Genomic DNA, 25,636 nt, shown 5'->3' with positions numbered 1-25,636 from the left:
GACATCAAATGTACTATTAAAGATGAAATGAAGCAATAATTCATGTGGAGCAGTGGGTCCTGGCACGTATCTCACCATACCACTGAGCAAAACTATCACCTTCCCCCAACCTACGGAGCCTTCCTTCAACTTAAGTGGCTCTTCCTCCAATGGAAGAGCCACTTAAGTCAGAGGAAGTTTACTTAGGCTGGAGGAACTTTGTCCAGCATAAGGTAGGATACATGCCCTTATCTCTGGAATGTCCAAAACAAGGTGCCACGCCTGTCACAGAAAGCAAAGTCTCACCGGAAAAGGGAGGCTGAGTTGAGAAGAGCTTCAGATATTACGGATTAGCCCCTCATGGCTCCCGTTTTCCAAACGTAGCCTCACTTGAAATACAACTTTGTTGTCTCATCTCTAATAAACGAGTAGACAAACCCCAAGTAGGCCTATTAATGAAATAGCCACGGGCAAGTCATTGTCTCTCTCAGCCTAATCTAGCTATTACCGTAGTTGTGAGGAAGTCTGAAATGGGAGCATGACCAGATTGGAAGCAAGGACCATTTAAATTACTTCCAGGTAAATGCGGTTAGGACTGGTCTAACAATGAGACAAACAGTAATTTGCCTTATAGCATACAGCTCAATCCTGTGCATGTTTACTTAGAAGTAAGCAAGTCTCTGATTTCAATGTGGCTTCACTTTAGGCTGTAGAAGTTATTCATATTGATAATAAGGGATATCAAGCAAATATATTTGTTCCCCGCTCATACTTCATTGGTATGGTGAGCATTGCCAACATGTTGAAGAAGTATAGCAGTACACACCACTGTACCCAGGGGCTGGGTGCTAGGGCTATGACCATTCTTTATGACTATATGTGACTGATCCAAAGGAGATGTGGCTATATTGCTTTATGCCAACTCTGCCATGTGTTAGGATTATGCAGGCAGGGTTCCATTATCTTCCATTATCTTAGCTTTTCACTTGGAAGATACCTACAAGCTTTGACCACTTGAAGTTACACCTTGCATACTTCCTCATAGTTGGAACATTGGAAGGAAAAAGATTCAAAGACATGGGTCTTAGTTGCATAGCAGAGGGCTACAGAGTCCAGGATTCTATGCAGCTTCTTAGTTAAATTGAAGAACTCCCTGCCCCAGGATATGGTGATGGCTGCCAACTTGGAAGGCTTTAAGAGGAGAGTGGACATGTTCATGGAGGAGAGGGCTATTCATGCCTACTAGTCAAAATGGATACTAGTTATGACGCATATCTATTCTCCCCAGGATCAGAGGAGCATGCCTATTTTATTAGGTGCTGGGGAACACAGGCAGGATAATGCTGCCGCAGTCGTCTTGTTTGTGGGCTTCCTAGAGGCACCTGGTTGGCCACTGTGTGAACAGACTGCTGGACTCGATGGACCTTGGTTTTATCCAGCATGGCCTTTCTTATGTTTTTATGAAAAGGATGTGATGATAGCCATGCCCCTCCCCCAACCCAGGGGCTGGCTAGCAAGTACTGTTGCCACAAGCCTGGCTTTCCCCAGACCTTCCTTTCAGTTAGACTGGGAAGTGTCAGATGTGGCTCAGAGGGTTTGCAAATTAGCCTTTCAGAAGAGCCCTGCTGGATCAGATCAATGGCCCATCTAGTCCAGAGTCCTGGTTCTCACAGTGCCAAGGCCTTCCACCTGATGTTGCTACCTACCACTAGAATTCAGAGTGTACTGCTTCTGGATGTGGAAATTCCTTTAAGTCATTATGGCTAGTAGCCACTGATGAACCTATCCACCAAGAAACTGGCTATTTGCTGTCCTTGAGTCTAGGGTTGAGCCCTGATGAGATCTCTGCTCATCATTTATCTACCATTTTAAGGCTGCAATCTTAGACACTGGAGAATAAGTCCTACTGAGCCTGTGGTACTTCTGGGCAAACGTGCTTAATCAGCAAGGTTGCAATTCTCTTATATGGGAACAAGACTCATCTGAATTTAGCGAGAGTGGCTTATAAATGCTTAGGATAACACCACACATTTTAAACCAGTGTGGTGTAGTGGCTTGGGTGTTAGGCTAGGATCTGGGAGAGCCAGGTTCTAATCCCCACTCTGCCATTGAAGCTTGCTGGGTGACCTTGGCCAGTCACATCCTCTCAGCCTAACCTACCTCACAGGGTTGTTGTGAGGATAAAACGAAAGACGGGACAATGACGTAAGCGGCTTTGGGTCCCATTGAAGGTGGAGTATAAAGGAAGTCAATAAATAAAGGTTCTTTAGCTGTCCCTGCCGTGTTCACACCCACACGAACCCTGTTGATACTAACCATGCTTTCTCACACACGTCTGTCTACTCGCACCATCTCAATCAGGGCTCTCTCCTAAACAGGCTCGCAGTCTTGCACTCCTCCGCCAGGCCATGAAGCGGCGTCCTCGGGACTCGCCCAACGGCCGGCAACGGCGCCCGCAACATTCGAACCCAGAACTCTGCGAACCATCCAATAACAGGAGGCGCCCAGAAGCATTTGGGGAGGGGGGGCTGCTGTTCCTGCAGAGCTCTTTCCCGACCCCTCCCTTTCCACGCTGCCCGAACTTTCCCTTCCTCCCAACCCTCGCAGCTCAGCCAAGCGGCGACAGCCTAGCCGCAAAAACCCTCACCCGACCACGCCTTCTTCTTTGCCGGATAATAGGGAAGCGGGGCGGGGGGGGAGATTGTCCTCCACTGCTTCTTTCTAATTGGCAGCGCCCCCCTTCCTCCCCCGTCCTCATTGGACGCTTCCATGTCTCTCCGCTGCCGGACGCCAATCGCGAGGCCCGGCTCGGCTTCTGCCCGCCTCGCTTCAGCGGCAAGTTGCGCGGCGGCCTATCTGTGACTCAACAGGGCGTGGAGGAGGCGGCGGCGGCGGCTCCCCCCCCCCCCGCGGCATCACACCGGCTCCTCCAGCGGCGGCTGCAGCTGCGCAGCCTCCCTCCTCCTTTCTTGCCTGCCTCCTTCCCTCCCTCGCCTCCTGCTTCCCACCCGCCCCGCCCGCGCTAGCCGGCCAGCCCCAGCCTATCTGCTTTTTAATCGGCGGTCGCTCCCATTGTTCCTGCAGACGAGCTTCCAGCAGCAGCAGCAGTAGTTTGCCAGCCAGCCAGGGAGCGACCATGGACGACCCAGACCAATCGCCCCTGGTCTCTTCCTCCGCCGCGGAGCAGGACCGGTGGCAGCCGCCGCAGAAGCCCCTCTTCCAGTACCAGTTCGCGAGAGACCCCGACGAGGCGGAGGAAGAGGAGGAGGAGGAGGAGGAGGAGGAAGAAGTGGACGACGAGCGGCTGGAAGTGAGGGAGAGGAAGCCGGCCGCCCCGCCCCTGCTGGACCTGGGCGCCTCCGGGGAGCGGCCCCCGACGGCCTGGGCCGGCCCCCCCTTCGCCGCCGCCGCCGCCCAGCCCTCCCCGCCCAAGGAGGAGCCGCCCCGCAGCTCCCCGCTGCCGCCGCCCCCGGCCCCCCCGCACCGGGACGAGCCGCCCGCCATCCCCCCGCGCAGCGCCCCCCCGCCCCCCAAGAGGCAGCAGGAGCCCCCCGCCCCCGCCCACAAGGGCGCCGCCTCAGCCGCAGCCTCGCCTGGTGAGTGGGGAGGGGGAGGGGCGTGGTGGCCAGGCGTGGTGGCGCGGGAGGGGGGGCTGTGCGGGAAGGAGAGGGGCGGGGGGGGGAAGGCGTCCAAGTCTGGGGGGGGGCAAGAGAAGTGGGGGAGAAGGGCCGGGCAGGCGTCAATGGGGGAAAGAGGCCGAGTCTGTGGGGAGGAACAGGTGGCAGTAGGCATTTTGGAAGGGTGAGGGGGAATTCTGCAGTTTGGGGGTTTTGGGGCGGGGCTGAGTTTGGGGGGGTAGTTCTGGCAGGAATGGACCTGGAAGCAGGGATTTTGGGTGAGGGGGAATTCTGCAGTTCTGGGGCTCACTTGGGGCGGGGCTGAGTTGGGGAGTCCTGGCAGGAAGGGGCGTGAGGCATTCAGACGTGTTAATGGGGGGTGAGGATGCTGGGGTGAGGAGTTCCAGGGTGTCTGGGTGAGGAGAAGGGAGTGGCTGGCAGTGTGCCTGAGGGGAGGGGTCTTCTGGCGAGTCACTGCTCTGGTATGATGGACCGGGGCCACTTAAAGTGGGAGTGGCTTGATAGAGGTGTGGGGAGGTTGTAGGGGGATGTGTTGGAAATGTAGTGAGGAAGGGTAGGAGGGGGGGTCTTTGCAAGGGGGAAGATGGGAGTGGGGGGTACACATGTGCTTGGACTGAGTAGTTGGATGCAGGAGTGTGTAACTGACAGACACATTACATTCTCCGTTGCCCCATGCGCTGAACAATGGTGTGGTGTAAAGACAGAGTTTTGCCTTTGTGTGTGGAGATTGCCCCTCCCCATCTCGCCCTTGATACAGGCTGTCTGCAGGGTTTCAAATGCCAGCACAGTGGGAAAAAAACCCGAGGGTGTTAACAGGAATAGTTCTTGTCTGCCACAGTGGTGTGGTGCAGTAGGGAGCTCTGGGAGGAATTTCTGTGCTCACAGATGGTGGGGTGGGGTTGCTGCCATTTTTCCCCTCTTTGACTTTTTGATGCTGTCAGTTTCATTAGGCGGGGTTGTGAGAAACTGGTGCCTTTCATCATGTTCTCCTCTCTTTTTATGTACCGTTTCTTTTCTGCTCCTCCTTAAAAAAATTCTTTTCACCCTTTTGTTTAGTTTCCTAGCAGAAATAGTGATTCTTTAATATTAGCAAAAAGGGAATGAAAGGGTCTGGGTGGAGAACTCCCCTTTTTGCAGCTTGTCTCTTTTAAGCAGTGTAGCTCTACTACTCTTTTTTCTCTGCAGGCAGTTTTAAGCTTCACACACCCCACTAGTCTATTGTCACTGAGAGCCCGCCTTCTCTGTGCTCACACTGGATCAAGGATATATGAGTGATGGCTCTGGTCCTCCTACAGCAGCAGTATGTGAAATGAGGACCGCCTTTCCCCTGTACAGAGCTAGCAAACTGGCCCGGCCCTCTGCCACCACCCAGCTTCAACAACAGACGGACTATTATGCAGAATTTTTAAAAGCGTCTTTTAATATTTCTGTGCTGTCAGAAATTCCAAGGCAGCTAACAGAATCTGTAGAACATCAGTACAGATCAAGGCATACTGCATCATAAAAAAACAACTGTCAGGAACATCATGCTGCTCACTTAATCATCGTGAGACATGCTGAGCATTATCTTCTGAAGAATGATAGGGAGTCACATGAATTCAGCAAGAAATGGTAGCTACACAATAGTAATGAAACAAAATTTCCGCCAAGTTCCCTGCTGTTTTAAAGATTAGAAACAAGTATGAAACAGACGGAGCCTCTTAAGTGATATTTTCATGTCTCTTCATTTAACAGAGCCTTTATTATTGCAGAAAGAAGCATGTTGCTGTGTAAATAACTTCAGTTTATGTGTGTGTGGTGGGGAGGTTCCTGTGGTTATCAAAGCCTTATTTTCATACATAGCCTTGTATGTGTGTGTGGGGGATCGTAGTCTGGTGCATCAGGGAGGGGGGGAAGTAGATTGTATGCAGGAAGTGGCTCTGTTCTTTGGTAGTTGTGTATACCAAAAAATATGAAGCTTAATAATATGCTGTACTGAATGAGGACAAAAGGAGATGAACAGAAAGAGGTGGTAGAATAGAAATATCCTCATGAGATTAAGTGCTATTGTAAACATTATTTATCTTAAATAAAGTTATAATCTCGATACCTTCAGACATCGGGCACAAAAAGAACACATGAAAAAAGATCAAATAAGTAATGATTCACAACTCAATAAGTTGGAATACTTATGAGGCTGCTTGAAATAGCAGCTGGTTACAAACGGTTTGTGACATTTGATCTCATGTAAGTTGCCTTTGCTGTTTCTGTGGCTGGTATGCGCTCTACGTTTTTTAAAAGTTACTCTGTGGTCAACTTTGTCATCTGCCTTATTTTTCCTGCTTGCAAATCTGCTCATCTGTTTCTGCTTTACTGCTCCTTTCACTGGCTTCCTTTACTGCCTTATAGTTTCAGAGGGTAGCAGTGTTGGTCTGAAGTAGAACAGCTAGTTTCGAGTCCAGAAGCACCTTAGAGGCCAACAAGATTTTTTTGGGTACGAGCTTTTGAGAGTCAAAACTCCCTTTGTCAGATAGGGAGCTACTTTATGTTCTCCAACTAACACTTATTTCTGTTACCTTGTTTCCCCCCACTACTTTTCACTTGCTCTTCCACATCATCTTCACCAGTGAGTCTGCCACCAATTTTTTAATCCCAAAACTTGATCCTCTGCCTCTCCTTTCCTTTGTTGCCTGGTGTTATTGGAATGCCCTCTCTTCCCCTGACATCTACTTTACTCTGCCCATCATAATTTTCAGGAAGAGATAGACTCCTGTCTTTGCGTAGGCCATTCCTGTACTGATTTACTTCCTTCCTCTAGCCCAGGGGTGTTGGACTCATTTGTTATGAGGACCGGATATGACAAAAATGTCACTAAGGCCAGGCCATAAAATTTAATGTCAGGTACGGGAGATAACAAGCTTCATAGAAGACACAGGCAAAGCCAATTATTGATATTATTTTTTACTTTTTTTAGCTTAAAATGCAAACATGCTTAAAACAATAACACTGTTACAGTATTTTCTTTAACAAGCTTTGATAATTGACACTTTAGGATTGGGGGAGGTGGCTGCCTCAGCTGGTGAGCCCACAGTGGGCTTGCCTGCCCAGATCAGGGGTGTGTGTGATTGCCTCAGCTGGCTCGTGGGCCAGATAAGAGCCCACCAATGAGAGCTGTATATGGAAAAGGTAGTGGTGAGCTGAGGAGTGAAAACTCTAGGTACCATTTGATACTATAGATGTGGATGTATCCTTTCCAATGTCCCTGACTTCCCCTCCACCCGTGAGAAGCAGTTTGCATGTAGCCAATAAACACATCCAAATAGGTTATGCTAAACATGTCTTTCTGATGTAGTATTTCTGCCTCTAGGAATTATTTCAAATGGGGAAACTGAAAAAAAAAAAATTGACCCTGTACTTTAGCCTCAAGTGGTACAGTCTAGAATTCAACTTCCTTATTTGCACAGTATGTAGAATTAAACAGTATTTTCCCAGTAACCTGTGCATGTGTGGGCATGTGCACTAATAACTTCTGCAGATATTTTTCAAGTAGCTGTACTGTAGGAAAGCTTCATTTTTGACAAGATTAGCGCCAATATATAAAAATCAATGGGGTTGTAGGGATCAGCCTTTTCAAATTCTTTGTTCTCTCTAACAGGAAATTAAGGTCTTTTATTGCTTAAATGTGTTTCAGTATGTCTAATTTTACTGTGCTATGTTCATTCTTCTTGTTTGTCTGTGGTACATGTTCACTACTTAAAACTGACTGCTGCTTTTCCAAACATTTGCCTCTACATGAAGAATGAACATAGCACAATAAAATTAGACATATTTAAGCAATGAAGACCTTAATTTCTTGTTTGAGAGAACAAAGAATTTGAAAAGATTTGTCCTCTTCAGTAGAGTATTGTCTTACACACGCAGCTTTTGTGCAATGCATGATAGTTGGGCTTGAGTCAGATGTACTTGCCTGGCTGTGGTTGCTGCTGAAAATACTTTGGCTCTATTTGTGATATACGTGCATGGAGCAACATTTGAACTCTTTTGATCTTATACTCCAGTTCAGTCATGCTGACCATTTGACAAATAGCTGATGCTCGTGTACTAACGGCATGTGTTTGGACTGGTGCATGGAGATGAAAGGTTGGTCTCTGCACATGGATTGCCTTTACAGTCCAGGGTTCCTGCAGTATCCCCAGTGGGTGTTTGAATCAGCTTAACAGTCCTGAAATACTTCTGGCTGGAACTTGTACACCAAAAGCTGATGCTGAAATGGTTGTATCCCAGTCAACAGTGTTATATTAGAGCTATAGTTATCTTAGAATTAATAGGATCAAATTAGCGTCAAGCTCTAGGCATAATTAATAGGTGACTCTTGGTCTTGTGCTTCCTAATTGGCCAGTTGGAGAAGACCTTTAGTTTATTTTATATATTTAAAAAATTTCTATGTTCTGTATTTAGAACATTTCTATGCTCCCTTTCCATCCAGTTCATGTCCCCCCCCCACCAAGGCAGTGTGATGGTGAAGTGTAAACAATTAGGACAAAGTTGCAGTTATTCTGTGTTTTGTTTGTACTGTGCCAGAACTCAAGCAACCTAAGGAGACTATATAATTGTGAAGAGTTTTGCTAAAAGCTAGCTTGCTGTGGGTAAACACTGATGTTTGCATTTTTTAATTGGATGCTTTGGGGCTTGTGTTCATTTCTTTGACCTTGAGATTGTCTCCTAATATGTAACTAAGCTCTTCTTTTGAAAACAGTCATCCACCCTGTGACCTTAACTATGTGTCAGAAAATCCCGTATTCTGCATTTGGCAAAAAATTGTGCAAGTTAAGGGAGTCTGCATTTTTAGTGGTGTTGGGTCATTTTGCATTCAGCTATCAAAGTATTTGGAATGTTGTTACAAGAACTAAGGGAATAGCCGTGTGGGGAGGGACAAGTCACTAAAATATTCTTCATAGAAGCTCCAGCTGACTGCCTTTCATTGAGCTACCAGGGGAGGATCATAGCTCAGTGGCAGAGCACATGACATGCATACAGAAGATCCTAGATTCCGTCTCTGGCATCTCCAATTTAAAAAAGCTTTCTAGTAGCAGGTGCTGGGAAGAACGTCTGCCTTCTGCCAGTCTGAATCGGTAGTACTTAGCTAGAAGGGGTATCACTTGTTCTGCATATGGCAACTTCATATGTATATGCTTTGTGGGGTTCTACTCTGCTGGATCCTAGATTTTTGTAAGCGCATAGCTATCTAGGGAATAGATGGAGCACACCCAACCACAGATCAGGTTTTATAGTCCACAAAGTAGAATTGTCTCCCTGAATTGTACTAAAGTTTTCACTTTAGGAATGCAGCTTTCTTTATTTTGCTGATGGCATCTTAATTTGTAGTTCAAATATTAAACGAAGGTGTGGTTTTTCAGCACTTTGGCAGAATGTCCGGAAAATGCCACTGCTTTTATATGTGATTCCCAAGTGTTTACTATAGAGAATGTCACTAGAAATTATTCTGAAAGTCCTGTCAGCCGCTCCACTTCTTTAAGCTGTTGATTTAAGATTTTAAAAATGTTTGGCATTTGAAGGTGCCACTTTTGAACTTCTGGACACCTGGGATATCCTCTAAAGTACTATTAATTTATTTTAGACTTCTGTCTTGGCAGGATTCAGTTTCAACCTGTTCATCCTTAAGTAATTTAACCAAAGCAGTCAAGCAGAATTCAGGACTTCCACAGCATCACCAGGCGATTTTAATAAAGAAATATGAAACTGGATATCATCTGCGTAGTGGTGGCAGCCTACTCCAGAATCATAAATGATTTCCCTTAAGAGCTTTACATAGAGATTAACTAGCATAGGGGATAAGATTGACCTGTGCAGAACCTCACAGGACAATTTTTTTTATTATATTGAAGGACTGTCATATAGAGGAGGGGGCCGAGTTATTTTCTGTTGCCCCAGAAGGTCGGACCAGAACCAACGGGTTGAAATTAAATCAAAAGAGAACAAGTTAAACCAATGCAAAACCCATCCCTTAATCTCTGCTTCCAAAAGCCTCAGCCAGATGGCATGGTCTACAGTGTCCAAGGCAGCTGATAATTTCAGTAAGAGCAACAAAGAGGCATGGCCTTTGTCTAGATTCAAATTGAGATAATCAGTTAAAGCTATCAGCACCATCTCCATCCTGTAGGCCTGGCCTGAAGCCACACTGAAAGGGATCTAGAGCAGATGAGTTATCTGGGAAGACCTGAAGTTCTGCAACTGCTGTGTCATCTTACCCAGAAAGGGCAGATCAGAGACCTGGTGCTGTTTTTTTAAAAAGTAATGGACAGATGGCTGCATGTTTTAACGATTGAGGAAGGGCACTCTGAATCCGTGATTGATTTGTGATGGACATCAGAAACTCATTAATATGATCATTACATGAGTTCAGCAACCAAAGTATAAGTGGTGGCCTTGAAGGTTCTTTCTGATTTCCTCTGATAATCTGTTGCAGAGGGTCAAAAGAGTAGCTGAAAATACCCATGTAGCATGGATCAGTTAAAAAAAAAAATCAGCTGAATCTAGAAGGAAAGATATTTTCCACATATGACATTACTAAGGAAGTCACTCTTGCTATCTACATTAAAACTGCTTCTTTATGTGTTCAGTGATTGTATTCTGTACTAGCCTTCTGTGGCCTAACAGAGGAATAATTAAATATGCTCTAAAAGAAGTTAGCATGCATTCTGTGGGCCCCAAAGATCATACATTCAAGGGTGCTTAGAGAGGAAGAAAAAGATATGACTTGTAGAGTGCAAGCTGGTGCTATATTGTCCCCAAGACACTGTGTGGCCAATGGGATTGTAATAGAGCTGAGAATTAAAGTGTTCTTGTAGGTTATGTCAGACAACATGGTGGCTACAACGGTTAAAGCCCTGCAAGCAAGGGAAGGTCTAAAAGCATTGATTTCAGATTCTCATGGATTATTAATTACGTGTTGTCTGTTTTGAGCTTTTGGAATATGGAGCAATGCACGATGAATTGAAATTATTTTTAAAAGTACCCTTATGTATCCATTTTCAAAATAATTTTTTAGTGTTTCGTAAACGGTCATATAAGTTTATCAGTAGTAGAACTTTTATAGTTACACAGCTGGCTGGGAAGCTAAATGAGGTGGTGCTTGTCATATTTCCCAACATGCCAGGAATGTTTCTGGGTTAATGAAAAGGCTTCTTGGGTGCCAAAGATACGTGGATTGTGTGCCTTTAGAGGTCCATCGACTGGCTTGGAACTGCTATACGCATGCCAATGTTAATTTTTCCTTATGTTACCAAGCGCTTAAAGCACATTGCATCCATTACATCATAATACTTACAATGAACTTATAATGTTGACTATGGTAGTCCTCCTATTGCAGACATGGGACCAATATAATGTTTCTAAGTCCACTTGGCTTATGGTTAGGCTGAGCTGACTTTTGAACTAATAGCTTCCAGTCTGGCTGTTATCACTGTATAGGGATAATGTTAAATTATTCTAATTATGGGGAAATTTTTTAGAATAGTGGCCAAGTTAGCAATAGCAGCAGAGTTGTGGTACCTCAGACTAACATATTTATTGTGGCAAGAGCTAAGTGGATAATGAAGACATGCATCTGATGAAGTAGGCTATTTACATTTTCTTCCTTTTTTCGGGCCAGCAAGCTACTCATTAAAACAAGCCATGTGCATAGAAACATAATATAATCATTGCTGAGATCTACCATCTACTGTGCAGGGAGGGAATATTACACACGATTGCTCCTTTGCACATAGAAAACTATATACTGGGAGGAGATTCAGGATAGAATCTTCTTCCTGTCCTATTGCCTACAAAAACTCATACGACAATAAATGTATTAATCTTTAAGGGACCATAAGATTCTTTTAAAATTCAGGAACATTCAAACATGCAAGGTACCTGCGACTTTGCAACCTTTTATACTCTGTTTGAATTGACTGGTCTGTTTTTATCTGGTACCCAGAAGGGTTATCAGAATTGCTTTTCTGGAGGAAGGCATGATTTTGAGGTGTTTAATACAGTAGAAAGCTGAACAGCCATGAGGGAAGAGATTAATGTGGTTGAAAGAGAGGTGTAGAAGCATTTGACATACCATCTAGGCTTTTCTCCTGTTATGCTGGATATTTGGGAAAGATTCAGTGAAAATCTAGTTGGACTTCTTACAGTTTTGCTTGGTTTTAGGTATGTGACTTTTTGTGTGAAGTATCCCCATTGCTTAAAGATATGTAGGCAATAATTTCCTGATCTTTGGATCCATTAATAATAGATTAAAAAAAATATAAGGTTGTAACATGTAGTTTTTGACACTGTGCATTTTACCCATGGGTGTCAAGCTCATTTCTCCAAAGGCTATTTTTATGTTTTTGTTAATTCAGGGGTCATATTGCTGCACTAGCTGTGAAAAAAAATGCTTTTGGAATAACAAACCGTGTTTCTACCCTGTTCAGTTATTGCCTTTCCCCTTGTACTCCAGAGTGGGTGCTGTCTTCTTTTGATGCTCCACTACAGATTCTCTGTTAGCTCACCGTCTTTTTCTGCCTACAGCTTACAGTATTTTTTCTTCTTTGCATCCTCAAAGCATGATTATCTTCTGTGTACCCTGTAACGTATGTTTTCTGTGTCCCCACCTCAGGGATCTTTGCATCTGTCTTTTTTCTTCTAGTTTCTTTACCCCAAAGCTGCACCCCCAGTTTCACAGCAAGCCTGTTCTCCACCCCTGCTTCTGAGGCTGCAGCTATGCAGTAGATTGACATTTCCTAAATATGTCTGCCCTGTCAATTAATATGATTCCAAAGTCGAGGTGGGAGCCATTTGCAGTGGAGGATTGCTAGATGAGTTACGTGTGCACACATGCATGCTCTTATCCTTTCCTACACCTGCCAGTTTCCTCCCCAGTTGTTTTTTTCCTCAACAAAACCTCTGTCTGGTCTTGGAGCCTGCTGGGACAAATTTTTTTGTTAAAAGTCTGTGGGTGGTATTGCAGGAACAATCAGCTGGGGAAAGGGTTAAACTATTCCTTTCAGCCTGCTCATTTCCCCACCCTCTGGCAAATGTTTATCTCCATACTAGTGATGCAAGGGAAACATAAGTTGTGAACTCCCTTTGGGTGTAGAGACCCTCTTTCTCTGTGCACCTTCTGGGACTCTCTTCTCTTTGCACCACCCAACCTGGAAGGGTCCCTATATATCCTAATTTTTCTGCTTCTAGGTCTCCCAAGTTATCTCCTTATTTCTGTTTCCTCACCCACAAGCCTCTCTGTAGCCTCACCTGTTTCTGCAATCCCCTCTTCCAGCTACTCCCCTTCTCTTTCTGCATCTTTCCCCCCATTTGTTCTTCATAAGAACACAAGAAGAGCTCTGCTGGATCAGACCAGTGGTCCATCTAGCCCAGCATCCTATCTCACACAGTGGCCAACTAGTTCTTCTGGAGGTCCAACAACAGGGCATAGAGGCTGAGGCCTTCTCCTGATGTTGCCTCTGGCACTGGGATTCTGAGGATGACAGCCTCTGAATGTGGAGGTTCCCTTTTGTCACCATGGCTTGGTAGCCACTGATAGACCTATCCTTCATGAATCTGCCTAATCCCCTTTTAAAGCATCTATGCTTGTGAACATTACTACATTCTCTGGCAGCAAATCCCACATTTTAATCACTTGCCATGTGTTTCCTTTTGTCCGTCCTGAATCTGCTGCCCACGAGCTTCATTGGATGCCCTCAAGTTCTAGTATTTTGGAAAAGGGAGAAAAATTTCTTGCTCTACATTTTTCTGCTTTCCTCATATGCCTGTAAGTCCATAGGGAGGAGCAATACTGATGGAGTGACTCAGACATTATTGTGGTCCTGCTCACATTTTGTTGCGGTTGAACAGACCATAGATGTTCCCACAAAGAAAGAAGTGCAAATAATGAGCACAAACAATTACTCTACCGAGGGGGACAGGGACGATGACGACAACGACAAATAGATGAAGAAGGAACCACAGCTTTACTCTTGTGTAGGCCTGCTTGTAAGGTGACTGTGTTATAGTCAACACCATGTATACTTAATGCATAGTCAATAGATATTCAGATTGATTTACCATGTACTTCTGCTGCTTATGAGAATGGGTACTTTATGTGAATGGCATAACTCCTTCTGTAGTCTGTCATGAAAGAAGTTAATAGGAGTTGTGATGTTTTTATTTTTGGTTATAATAGATTTGTTTCCCACTTAGCCTTAATGATTTATGAATTACTTTTGGAAACTGGCTTTCTTCATGTGTATGTTTTAATATTTTTATTTTATGTATGTATTTTCTTCAGGAGATTTATGACTCTGAAGGGGTTAAGACATAATGTATAAATACAAGAAGGAAAAAAATACACAAACTCAAAGAGCATAAGTAAAAGTGTTAAGTCCTGTCCCTCACCAAATAAAAGGATTTTTAAGTACTCTTAAACATAGGCAAACAGGATGGATTTTGCCTGGTGCCCAAATGTTAACGAAGATAGCTTCAGGCAAACATTCTTAGGAAGAGGTTTCACAGTCGGGGTACCACCACAGATAAGGCCGATTCTTGGGTAGCAATCTTTCCCTCCCTAATGGAAGGGTCCACAAAGGGTATCTTCAACTGGTAGATGGCATCATATGAAAAGGAAGGTCCTTCAGGTATTCCAGCTCTACATTATTTAAGGCTTTAAAGGTTAATACCACTGCTTTTAATTGAGCCTGAAACTGGAATCTTCCTATGCTCTTGGGGTACTAACTGATACTAAAAGAAGTATGCAAAATTTGTAAAACTTTCTACTAAGCCCTTTGCTTACATGTAGACTGAATGCCTCCGATTTCAGTAATGCTTCCTTTCTTTTGAATAACTCTTCGCCCTATGTTCTGGAGAAGGTAGCACAATTTTTAAAGATTGCTATAGAACGCCGCAAATTATTTAAATAGACGGATGGGTTAGCTCACAACACTATCTTATGCAAGTGTCTTTTAACCATTTTGTAAGGTTATATCTCAAATATTTATATTTTTAAACGCTACCGTATGTACAGTGATTTTATGCCAATAAAGGATGATATGACTGACTGTAAAACTTGCTGTAACCAGTGTCACTGCATGTTCCATGTGTTTTACTACAGAACAGTCAAGAGATTAACTGTTACATGGTGTTTTCAGCAGTCACTCCTAATGTATTTGTGTGATGCTTTGTTTGAACTGGATCCCAGTTAAAATGAAATGCTGTGCATATAAAGTATCAGTGGATGCTTCAAATGACCCCCATCATTACAAAAATAATGGCTATTTTTGCAGGTGCTAAGATGTCAGGCAACCAGTTTTTAGGGGGGAGGGGGGTTAAAGCAAAAATAGGTCTGTGTGGTAGACCCAACAGGAATTAACATTGCGAGTCATTAGGCTCCAGATATCATCTTTGCGCTGTAACCGTAATCCTTAATTCCAGTTTGACTGACAAGTCGTTTCATGTTAACTAGATCTGGGTCTACATTGCCAAAATATCAAATTAGTAAAGTGCTTTTTACAAGCATAGGAGGGCTTTAAAAGTTAATTCAATTTCAAATATAATGGGTCCTCACTGAGAGTAATCTGTGTCTTTATCCAAGAATCTCCATGTGTTTGCTGGAAATAACACTGTCCTAAATTCAGAACTTCATTATCAAAGATCCTAGGGGAGAAACAATGTTCAAATATTCTTTTTTAAAAAACTAAATGCTTTGGCCCAGCTGAAAGCTAGACCCTTGTCTGTTCCTAGATGATAAATTTAGAGGGTGGCACTTAAGGAGAAATTCCTTTTTTATCAAAGGGTGTGCAGAACACATCAAATTACTATCCTCTTAAATTCTTCCTTTACCTGATTTCAGGAAGATTTGATGACTCCCCCCCCCCCGATTCCCTGACCACAGAAAGCTAGCATGTTGGGGGGGACGGACTTCTTTTTGACTTGCTTGCTTTCTGTGTACAGAAGTACATTTGATCATGTGAGCTCCCATCTTCAGGCTGTACCTCATCACACCAGACACATTTATTTTTTATATCTGCTGTTTATGAGAACTAGGCTTTAGTGTGCTTGGGATTTTTGGCATCTCTTTTAATACTATGGACAGTTTGTTACCATTATTGTGATTAACACATTCCTCCCTTTGGAAGTCTGCTCTCCTTAAAATGATTTCTTCCTCTAGCAACAAAGGGCTATATTATTTGATATTTCTTTACATTATTTATTGTCTGTCTTTCTCACTGAGACTCAAGGCAGGTTACGCCGAGTGAATCAAACACCATCAACAGGATAGTAAGATCATACTTACACAGTAAGATCATACTTACAGCAGCAGATGGTACATACTGCGTACACAGTACTTTATAGTACAGTGCACAGTCTCTATCCCTTTTTCGAAGCATCTTTATGTGATATTTTGACTTTATTTGAATTTTTTTACTAGATTGTCACACTGGTCAATTGACCAGTTAAATGGTGTCAGTTGGCTCTCCATAATATTGAAATTAGAAAAACAAACTTTACTGTGAAACAGTGAAATCCAGTGAAGAAGTGAGCTGTGACTCACAAAAGCTCAAACCCTGCCAGAAAATTTGTTAGTCTTTTAAGGAGCTACTAGACTCTTGCTGTTTTTTACTGCTATAAACAGACTAACACGGATACCCATTGTGATCTATCTTCACTTAAAATGTATATACATATACATACAGATGATATGTATATTAAAAATAAAATTGATGGTAACATTGGTTTGATAAGGTGTGTCTAACAAACGTGGTTCCAATATGTATAATTGATGCAATAGTTTAAACAGCATAGAGCCTTTTGGGGAAGCCATCAAGGACTAGATTCTCTTTTCCTTTCCTCTAGAAGATTCTTAGCTTTAAAAAAAGAGATCCATAGTTCGTTCTTTGTTTATAAGTTAGGCAACTGTTCCTGTTATATATTATCTAACTTTACACATCCCTAAGTAAGTTAAGAAATATTGACAATGTAGTGGGTATATCAAAGCAAGATCTAAACCAGCATCCTTCACTTTCAACTTAATGCTTAGTATAGAAGACTCATTAGTGTTCCTGCTTGGGGTAGATTTACACATAAATGAACACATAAAACTGCCATATAATGCACCAGATTATTGGTCAATCAAGTCTAAAGTGAAGGTCTTTCCCATCGCTTACTACTTGATCCTTTTAACTGGAGATATCAGGGATTGAACCTGGGACAATCTTTCTGCAAAATGGATGCTCTACCACACAGCCACATCCCCTCCCTAACACAGAACTATTCCATATGTGGTTGTTTCCATACAGACATTCATGCATTTAAGGTTATTTTGTCACTTTCAGCATGTCCATGTAGTTGGTATACCACTAAATGGAAGCCATGAAATGTTTTTTAGTAGTTTAACATTTGTACTTACGCTAGTGAAAGTGACCTCTTTGGACACATGCAGATTTGGGAGTCAAAGAGTAGGAGGAAAGAACCACACAGAATCCAGCCAGCTTAGGGCTGTAGGTGCATGTCCACATTAGGCATTAACATTCAGCTGTAATGCTTCTCGCCCATCTCTTCAGCAATTCTACACATGTTCTGGCTTGCTCACACTCCTGACTACTTTCCCACCATTAACAGTTTGCCTCATTAAAGAGCCTGTCATATTTCTCCTGCAGGGCTCAGGTTTCCCTTGCATTACACTTTTTCTTCCTGGATCAGTCAGGATATGTAGTGATTATCCTACTATTATACTCCTTAAATAATTGCTTTCCAGAGTTGGTTGCAAGATCTGAATCAGAAGTTATATAGTACTTGATTGGGGGTTCATAGTTAAATCAAGTCATTCATTTCTGTTTGTTCATTTTTACTAATTTTCACCTTAGCACTGGTTTGCTAATTGGTATTGGGATATTAGAAACATTGCCCTAAATTGCCCTAAATTGAGAATATGTGTATAGAAATCAATTTTTAACTTCCCAATCCCTGCATATTGAATTTCATAATGAAACTTCTGAGTTGATGCTCCATGTTTTTGAAAAGTTAATTTTAGTGATAAGTTTATCCTGCAGTAAGAATTTCTATAACAACACATTCAAGGGATAGATGATAAGAGAAGGTGGTAAAAATAGGGCTCTTAGTTCTCTTGGTGTAAGGGATGATGTGAACAGCCACAGGATAATCACTGCTCTGTAGAAGGGAGGGTAGAATTTTAGGCGGCGTGAGAATAGTAAGCGAGGATGTAGTGGCTGAAACACCTTGAGATTCTTTATCTGCTCTGTCCAGTTTCTGGGTGTCGTGTTCAGGTTTGGGTTGCTTCTGAGCTGGGGGAAGCTTAGCTCAAAGAAACCTTTTACAAAAAAATACATGTAATTTTTTTGGTAGATCCTTCGTTTTTTTACCTCTGGTTGTGAAATTGCTGTTTGTAAAATGAATACTCTTTTTCCCTCTGCCCCTCCCCTTTTAAACGTTCTTCTTCCTGTTTATTTCTGCTATGGTCATACTGTCTTTCTCTTTCAGATGAGACCCTTTTTGCTCTTCCTGTTGCATCTGACCCTCTGATGCATTCTTCTGCAGGCAAGTTATTCCAGCTAGCCCATTCACATTAGAATATGCCCTTTGTCTTTTGAGTATTCCCTTCCCACTAATCATTTCTAGATGTATTTACTAAAAGACGTCAAAGGTCCAAGAATAGCAAATTTTCTCAATTTAGAAGCTGTTTTATTGGCTCAAAATTTCCATCTTGAGCAATGTCAGTTTTTAACGCTTAAATTATGTTTGTGAATTCTTGGACCATCCTGTGTAGGAAACCTTGTAGCCACAATTAACAGCTAAACTGCTTACAATATAGTAGCTTTTACTGATATAGAAGAGGCTTTGATTTTTACTTAATTAATGCTGTGTGTTGATGTATTCCTTCATAATTGTAATTACTTTTAGGTGTTTTCACCTATCTGGTATTGATCAGTGCAGATTCAATACTGCTCATCTCTTAACCATGGTAAAGAGATTGGGCCATAGATTTCCTCTCTTCCCAGCATGAAATCCCACTCCCCTTCCTGCCTTAAACATGACTCTTCATTGGATGTGCTCTGGCGTCATCTGTGGCTAGTGCTAAACAGGATTCCTATTACAACCAGTGTTTGAAGGTGGATTGTGAGTGCTGGTTAAGAAGGAACTTTGTGTTAATCATAGGTAGCGATAGTGCCTATGTAACGTTAAATGATGGCTAAAGCTAGACAAAAAATCCATGTCAGAAAACGAGGGAGGGAGAAGTGCATTAGACCGTTGCCTTTCCCTGACCTCAGGCATGGTTAAGAGATCATCACCAAGATACCTACTTTTATATCTGCTTTGAGATCCAACATTCAAGTTTGTTTTTGTAAAACTTGGGTACATGGCCCTGGTTTGATGTTTTTTTTCTAACATGATTGGATTGCGCAAAGCATGCTGCTTCATTCACGTTCTCTTGCTAACTTAATGTATGCTTTTGCTGCTATCTTTCTAGCACTAAGGGTTGAACTTTGCTATTGTTTTGGAACCTGTCATTAAAACTTACCTTTCAGACCACTTGCACTCTTGCTAACTTTCCTTTCTGTCCACGGCCACAGACGAAGGTATGGACTCGCACGAGCAGCCTGGTCGTGTGCGCTCAGATGGCCACGAAGATTTTGCTGCTGTGCCTCTTGATGCTACTGCTTCTCTTCCCTCCCTTTCTCCTCTCTCAGCCAATCCCTTTAAAGAGTATACAGCCTTTGATACAATGTCCAGCGGACTTCCGGCAAAAGGCGGTTACAGCCACACTGAAATGGAGGCATTTAAAGCAACTACCAAAAATGCACGGAATCCATTCCTTGCAGAGGACGATGAAGCAAGCGTGGTCCCAGAAGTCAAACGTTTCGGAGTGGTGCCCCCATACCAAGAGTCAGAACCATTTTCTTTATTTCAGACTAAGGACTCAGTCGACAGTAAAGGATGGTCTGACACCAGCAAATTCTCAGCATACCAGCAGGACTCTTCCCCAGACTCACCTGTTGAGTTATTTGCAAAGTGTGAGAAAGATGGATCTCTTGAGGATGGGAAGTATGATATTGAGGGTCACGGTGAAAAAGTGGCTTTTGTAGACAACCACTCCATAAGGGAAGAATATGTGGATTTCAAACCTTTTGAACCAACGGGGGCTAGTAATGACAGCAGCAGTTTGAAAGATATAGGTAGGGATCAGGTAGACGGCAAATTAGACAGTGGCATAGATAAATATGATGCAGATAAGGCAAAGTTTCTGCCTGAACAAAAGGACTTTGAAAAAGAGAGTGAAAGCAGCAATGAAGACATTTCTTTCCCAAGTACTCCTGAAGCTAGAAAAGAGTCTCCGCAAGCTTACATTACTTGTGCCAAGTTTGAGTCAGCTGTGACAGTGGAGGGAGACGCTGCCAAATCTCTAGGAGAGGAACAAGCTTCTCAGAATAAAACAGACGAGAAAAAGATAGCAGAAATGAAGGCTCATTTTGGCACGGAGTCCAGCTCAACCCACACTGCGTCAGCAAGCAGCCCGGGCCAGACAGTTGCGTCTGATAAAGTGGAGAGCTTGCTGAAGATGCCCGTTGATGCAGCATCTGTGGCTGAAGGCCTCACTCCAGATTTAGTGCAGGAAGCATATGAAAGTGATTTGTTTGATTCAGTCTGCCCTAAACTTGCGTATGAAACAAAGATTGATTTGGTCCAAATGTCTGAGTCTTCGCAAGAACCTTTGAATGTGGCCGTACAGATCTGCCCCTCCTTCGAAGGAGGGTCTGAAGCAACTCCCTCCCCAGTCTTGCCAGATATTGTTATGGAGGCACCACTGAATGCAAGCAGCACTGCTGGGGTGGCTGGTCCTGCTGTGCCACTTGAAAGCTCCCCAGTGGAAATTTCTAATTCAGCTGCTGATGACTACGAGAATGTAATGCAGAAATCTGAGAAGCCTCCTTCCTATCAGGAGGCAATGAATGTACCAGCAACCCTGGCACAGGTGGCCAAGGTTGAAACTCCTGCTAAGGAATCTGACTACAAGAATGGTGCCGCTCTAGAAGACTTGGAGACTTCATATATATCCATCGCCTGTGACTTAGTTAAAGAAACAAAAGTCTCCAATGAATCTGCTTCTCCAGCTTTTACAGGCTATTCTAAGACTGCGTTGACAGAATGTGTTTCACAACCTGTGCCTGAGTATTCTGAGCATCTTGAGAAATCATCTGGAAAAAGTGACTTGTTTAGTAGGCAGCCAGAACTTGATCTTGCTCAGAAGAAGAGAGAACTTGTGAAAGAGAAACCACTTGAAACTATTGCCAAGGTCGTTACAGATGAAGGTCACGTGGAGAAACATGAGGATTTGCCATTTTCCCTTAGCAAGCCCTACTTGGAATCCTTCCAGCCTCAACTGGAATCTTCCAAAAATGTCCCCACAACCTGGTCTCTGGAAGTGGAGGCAGCAGACTTGACTAAGAAAGAAGAGACTCCCCAGCTACACATGGAAGAACTTGATACTTATTCAGATGATTTCCTCATTTCTAAGGAACCCAAAGTGGGAGACCAAGGTATGCCATCTGCAGAATCCTCTCCAGAGAGTGATGACTTCCCTGTTCTCTCTTATCAAGCTACTAAGTCAGTGATGGGAACTACCCAAATAGATGCATTAAAGGAAAATGGAAGTAGAGAGATCAGTGATACTATGAAAACAGAGTCAAGGCAATCTCCTTGCCAAGAGGTAGCCCAGGACTTGTCTTTAAAGGATATACATGTCAGAGCTGAAGAGCGAGGGCTTGTTTTGGAAAAACCCTTTGAGAAACTGGAGGGAGAAGTGTCTGAAGGAATTAAGGAGTCCTTCTCACCTGCTGACATTACGCCTTTCCCCAAAGAGAGAAAGGTAGTCAGAGTAGGAAAGGAAGCTGAGAGAGGAGTTGTTTCCATTAAAGAAAAGGAGAAATCTCCCCCTATATTATCATCACAGCTGAGTAAACCTTCAGGTAATCTGCTTTCACTTCCTTTGCATTTTACTAATCCAAGTTTCCTTCAGCATGCCATGATTTGTGTCTTTTAAAAGTGCCTCATTGAGTTCAGCTGTACCTCTCTGTGCCTTCATTAGCTCAAAAAGTGGCCATTTTGAATTTTCTTTCTCTTTCTGCCATCCCATTTATAAATTGCTTGAGATGAAACTTTTCCTTAAACATAGAAGGATGTGATGCAATGTTTGGTTCAAAACGATTACCAATAGGTCTTTTTGTGGAAGCCTTGGAATCAGATACAGAGTTAGCCTATGAGGCCAGAGCCATGTTTAGATGCCTCTGCCTTTTGTTATATTTTCTAAAGGGGCTACTCATCTGTATGCTGTGGCTACAATCCAATTTGATTTCTTCAGTTTATGGTGAATAGCTCAGTGGAAGTATCAGCTCTATATGCAACAGTAGCGGAAAAGGCAAGCTCCACGTTAGGAATTATTAGGAAAGGGGCTGAAAATGCAATCTCCAGTATGATATGTAACTGAGATAAATCTATTGGGTAGCCACATTTGGAATACTGTGCTTGGTAGCCTTGTGTCAAAAAGAATGCTGCAAAGTCTGAACAATGCGGAAGCAGCAGAGGATCCAAGGGTTGGGCTATCTTCCCTATGTGGAAAAGGCTAAAGTTATTTGAAGACCTCTGCGTTTGGAGAAAAACATAGATTAATGGATGGTGTGGAAAAAGTGGATGAGGAAATCCCCCCTCCCCCCCCATATCGTTAGCATCCATTATCAACTTATGGAATTTGCTGCCACAAGGTGAAGCCATGGCTACCAACTCAGGTGGGTTTAAAAGGAATTTAGACAGGTTCATAGTTTGGTTTACCGGTCTGTGTTCTGTTAGTTACGATAGCTAAATAGAGCCTCTTTGTTCAGAGGAAGTATGGCCTGAGTATCAGTTGCTGGCGGATAAGCAACTTATGAAGGATATTATTGCCATCACACCATGCTTCTGAGCTTCTCAGGAGCATCTGTGTAGTCACTGTGGGGATGGAATGTGGAGCTAGATGTCTTTCTAGTCAGATCCAACAGGGCCTGCTCTTAGTTTCCTATGCCTGTGTTGGATTGTAGCCCGTACTTTTTTTAATGGGGGAAGTTAAAGGCATTTTATGAACATTTTCAGGGTCGCATCCTTTGTTCTAGGAGCATGCTAAAAAGAGTTCCTGTGAGCCTAAAAGGAAGTCCGTGTGAGTGTGTGTGGAAAGAATCTTTGCCGTGAATAAGTATTGCTAGGCCTAAGCAAACTTAAGGAGACATTAGCTCTTCCAACTAAACATTGAGCGGCCACATCAGATCCACAGTTTCTCTCTGACTGACCTGTTTGCTTTCCCCTCCCTGTTCCCTCCCTCTCATGACCATTGCTATTCCTCCATCACAGATACTGTTGTCACCTTCTGGTACTGTGTGCATGCTCATGTGCTGTATCACCAAGAAACACAGTAACAAGGTCTCGGAATAGGTTGTGCATTGACAAGATGATGGCTTTTGGCTGGTTGTCAGAGCGGAGCTGGCCAGAGCAAACTCACTGTGCTTGGTAACATGAAAAACTACTCAACATAGAGTTAAGGCAGATTATCCACTATATAGAGAAATCAAAGTTCCTGTCACAGTTTTTCATAGCATTTTTGACTTATCAGTGGCATGCTGTTCAGGACTCTGTGGTCAGCATCACTTGTCTCCTGTCACCCAAACCAAGATCAGGCCCTCTGCGGGCTTACCATTCCCTTCTGTAGCCAGTGTCAGTCATTTGTCTTTAGCAAATTAACTTCTCCATGGTCTTGAGTGCCCCTCGCTTCATCTGCCCTCATCTCCTTAGTGCTTCAACTCTACCATCCTAAGCTGTTCAAAGGCTTCTTAAATAACTCCACCCCCTTCTACCTCGCTGTGCCTTGTGCTTGGTGGTCCTTCACAGAATACTTGTGTGGTACCACCTTTATTTTCTTCAATTCCCATCTTTTCAGTGAAGCCTTTGGCTTAAGCCTGGATCCTTACTGGGCGACATATTAACTACATTTGTATATGCTGATCCCCGTTGCCCTTGCTGCCCCCTCCTCATCTGAACATACCTTGTAAGCTCTTTGGGGCAAGGAGCTATGTTTTTGCTTATTTACTTGGCAAAGCACCATGTGCATTGAGGGAGCCACGTGAATAACTTTTCTACCACAGGAGTTAAACTGGTCTAGTGGGGTCTAGGAGACCAGGATCATCTTGGTCTGCTTGGAACTTCTCCCACAGAAGACCCAGTAAAATAAAGAGGAGAGGACAAAGAGGTTACTTTTGGTGCTTCTGTTGTACTTTGAGCTGCTTGTTTGCAGCTGTCTGCTTAGACAGTGAATAAGAAGAGTTGATTCCAAGTGAGTTTGGAAAAGCAACAGCATAAAGTTTCCATATTCAGTTGAGAAAACAAAACTAACCCTTTGGAAACTTAGTCTTGTTCTACAGCACTTACAGCCTGCAATAGAAACGTCTTGTGTAAGCAGTGCTGAGGTCACTCCCCTGCTGATGCTTCTGGGCAGGATCTTGTTCTTTTACTGCATCGAATTGTTCACCACATTCCAGTTGTGTGACTTTCTACTGCAGAACACTCTGGCCTTTGTTGGAAGACTCCTGTGAATTATGTATAAGCCTCTGACTCTGCGGAAAACTACTTCTGGCACAGATGCGGCCATTCTTTAGCCTTGATGTGGGTTACCTTTGAGAACTGCCCCATAGTGTTGACCCTTTTAACATTTGGTTTCTGTGTAATTATGATGAAAAAACAACATCTTGATTCTGTGGCTTGTGTGAAGGTGTCTTACTGTGTCACAAACTTCTGTCTCGAAGATGGCCTTTTTCGTAACGTGTCTCATGTTAAAATATCAGTAGTCACAAATTTTTATTTTTCCAAATGCCCATGCTCTTACTTCTACCTGTGTAGATCCTCTGATAATTACTACAGCAGGGCTTTTAGTCTGTACAACACTTCCATTGTGCTAAGTGCTTTAGGATTTTTGATTTTACCCCAACCCTCTGAGAATACGCCGGTGGGGTGGGGTGTTTTTTGACTCTCAGTTTTTGTTTCAAAACTGTCTTCATTTGTTAATTGGTTAAAACTCAGTAATTTAACTTCAGACTCCAAAGGTCATAGGAGAAAAACAAATAACATTATCTCTAATTAAAAGGAGCTATATGTTTTGAATTAAACCACATCTAACTGATTATCTGTTTGACAGTCTAGCTAAGTTTTACTGCAGCTAAGTATTGCAGGAGGGTATCGTATATTGGATCCAGTTTTGGGTTGTATTGACAAATGAGAAAGGGGAGTTTCTGGACAAGACCTCTCAGTGAGATGCATTGCTGAGCTGGGATTGAAATGTAGGACAAAGCCAAATAATTCTTTATCCTCTGGGTTTTTGAAAAGGCAAAGTACATTCCCTATGTGGCACATAAGTGTGCTTGATTTTCTCTGTCTTCCATTGGATAGCTGTAAAAATAACACTAATAAAATCCAGGAAGGTATTGCTGCCATGGGGCAAGAAATAAACTTAAAGAAACAGCACTTGTTGGTCAAATTGACCTTGAAATTCATATGATACACACTTAAAATGTCCCAGCTGTACTGGGTGTAACTTGAACAGGATCTCAAGATCCAGACTCTACCAGCCATTCCTCTTAAATACAGGCAAAAAGCAAAGCATTTCTTTTTAATCACAATTAACACAGGCTTTTTAGGCCTGAAATATCCTGGCTGCAGTTTTAAAAGACATCTTTTAATATTCTACTTATTTTAGGGACACCAGAATGCAAGAGTACATTATGTGGAATTGCTTTACATTGACTCAGTCTTGTGATTCATCTAGCACAGATGCTAGTCAGCTATGAGTAGTCTTAACTGGCAAAGGATTCCCACAGCCTTGCCACCCAATATTCTTAACTTTGGAGATGCTGAGGATGATTCTTTACTAGAAAAATGCATATCATGATGTATGGGAAGGGTGTGTGTAT

At 43.0% G+C, this 25,636-nt stretch overlaps 1 protein-coding gene across 2 annotated transcripts in view; it reads left to right on the top strand.

The window, feature by feature from the left end:
* The first annotated feature begins 3,115 nt into the window (after positions 1-3,115).
* The window catches only part of RTN4 (reticulon 4), a 56,296-nt gene continuing 33,775 nt past the window's right edge, over positions 3,116-25,636 (top strand). The window contains exons 1-3 of one of the 2 annotated variants that reach the window (XM_056853919.1): positions 3,116-3,575; positions 18,135-18,191; positions 19,226-21,619. In XM_056853919.1, coding sequence (XP_056709897.1) covers positions 3,116-3,575; positions 18,135-18,191; positions 19,226-21,619 — 2,911 coding nt within the window. Of the gene's footprint in view, positions 3,576-18,134; positions 18,192-19,225; positions 21,620-25,636 lie in introns of those variants that run through there. The other variant, XM_056853916.1, reaches the window with a different exon arrangement.

The sequence above is a fragment of the Euleptes europaea genome, chromosome 7 (genome assembly GCF_029931775.1).
Source record: "Euleptes europaea isolate rEulEur1 chromosome 7, rEulEur1.hap1, whole genome shotgun sequence".
Taxonomy (NCBI): Eukaryota; Metazoa; Chordata; class Lepidosauria; order Squamata; family Sphaerodactylidae; genus Euleptes; species Euleptes europaea.
The sequence above is the reverse complement of the archived record's forward strand: the minus strand, read 5'-3'. Positions and strand labels throughout refer to the sequence as shown.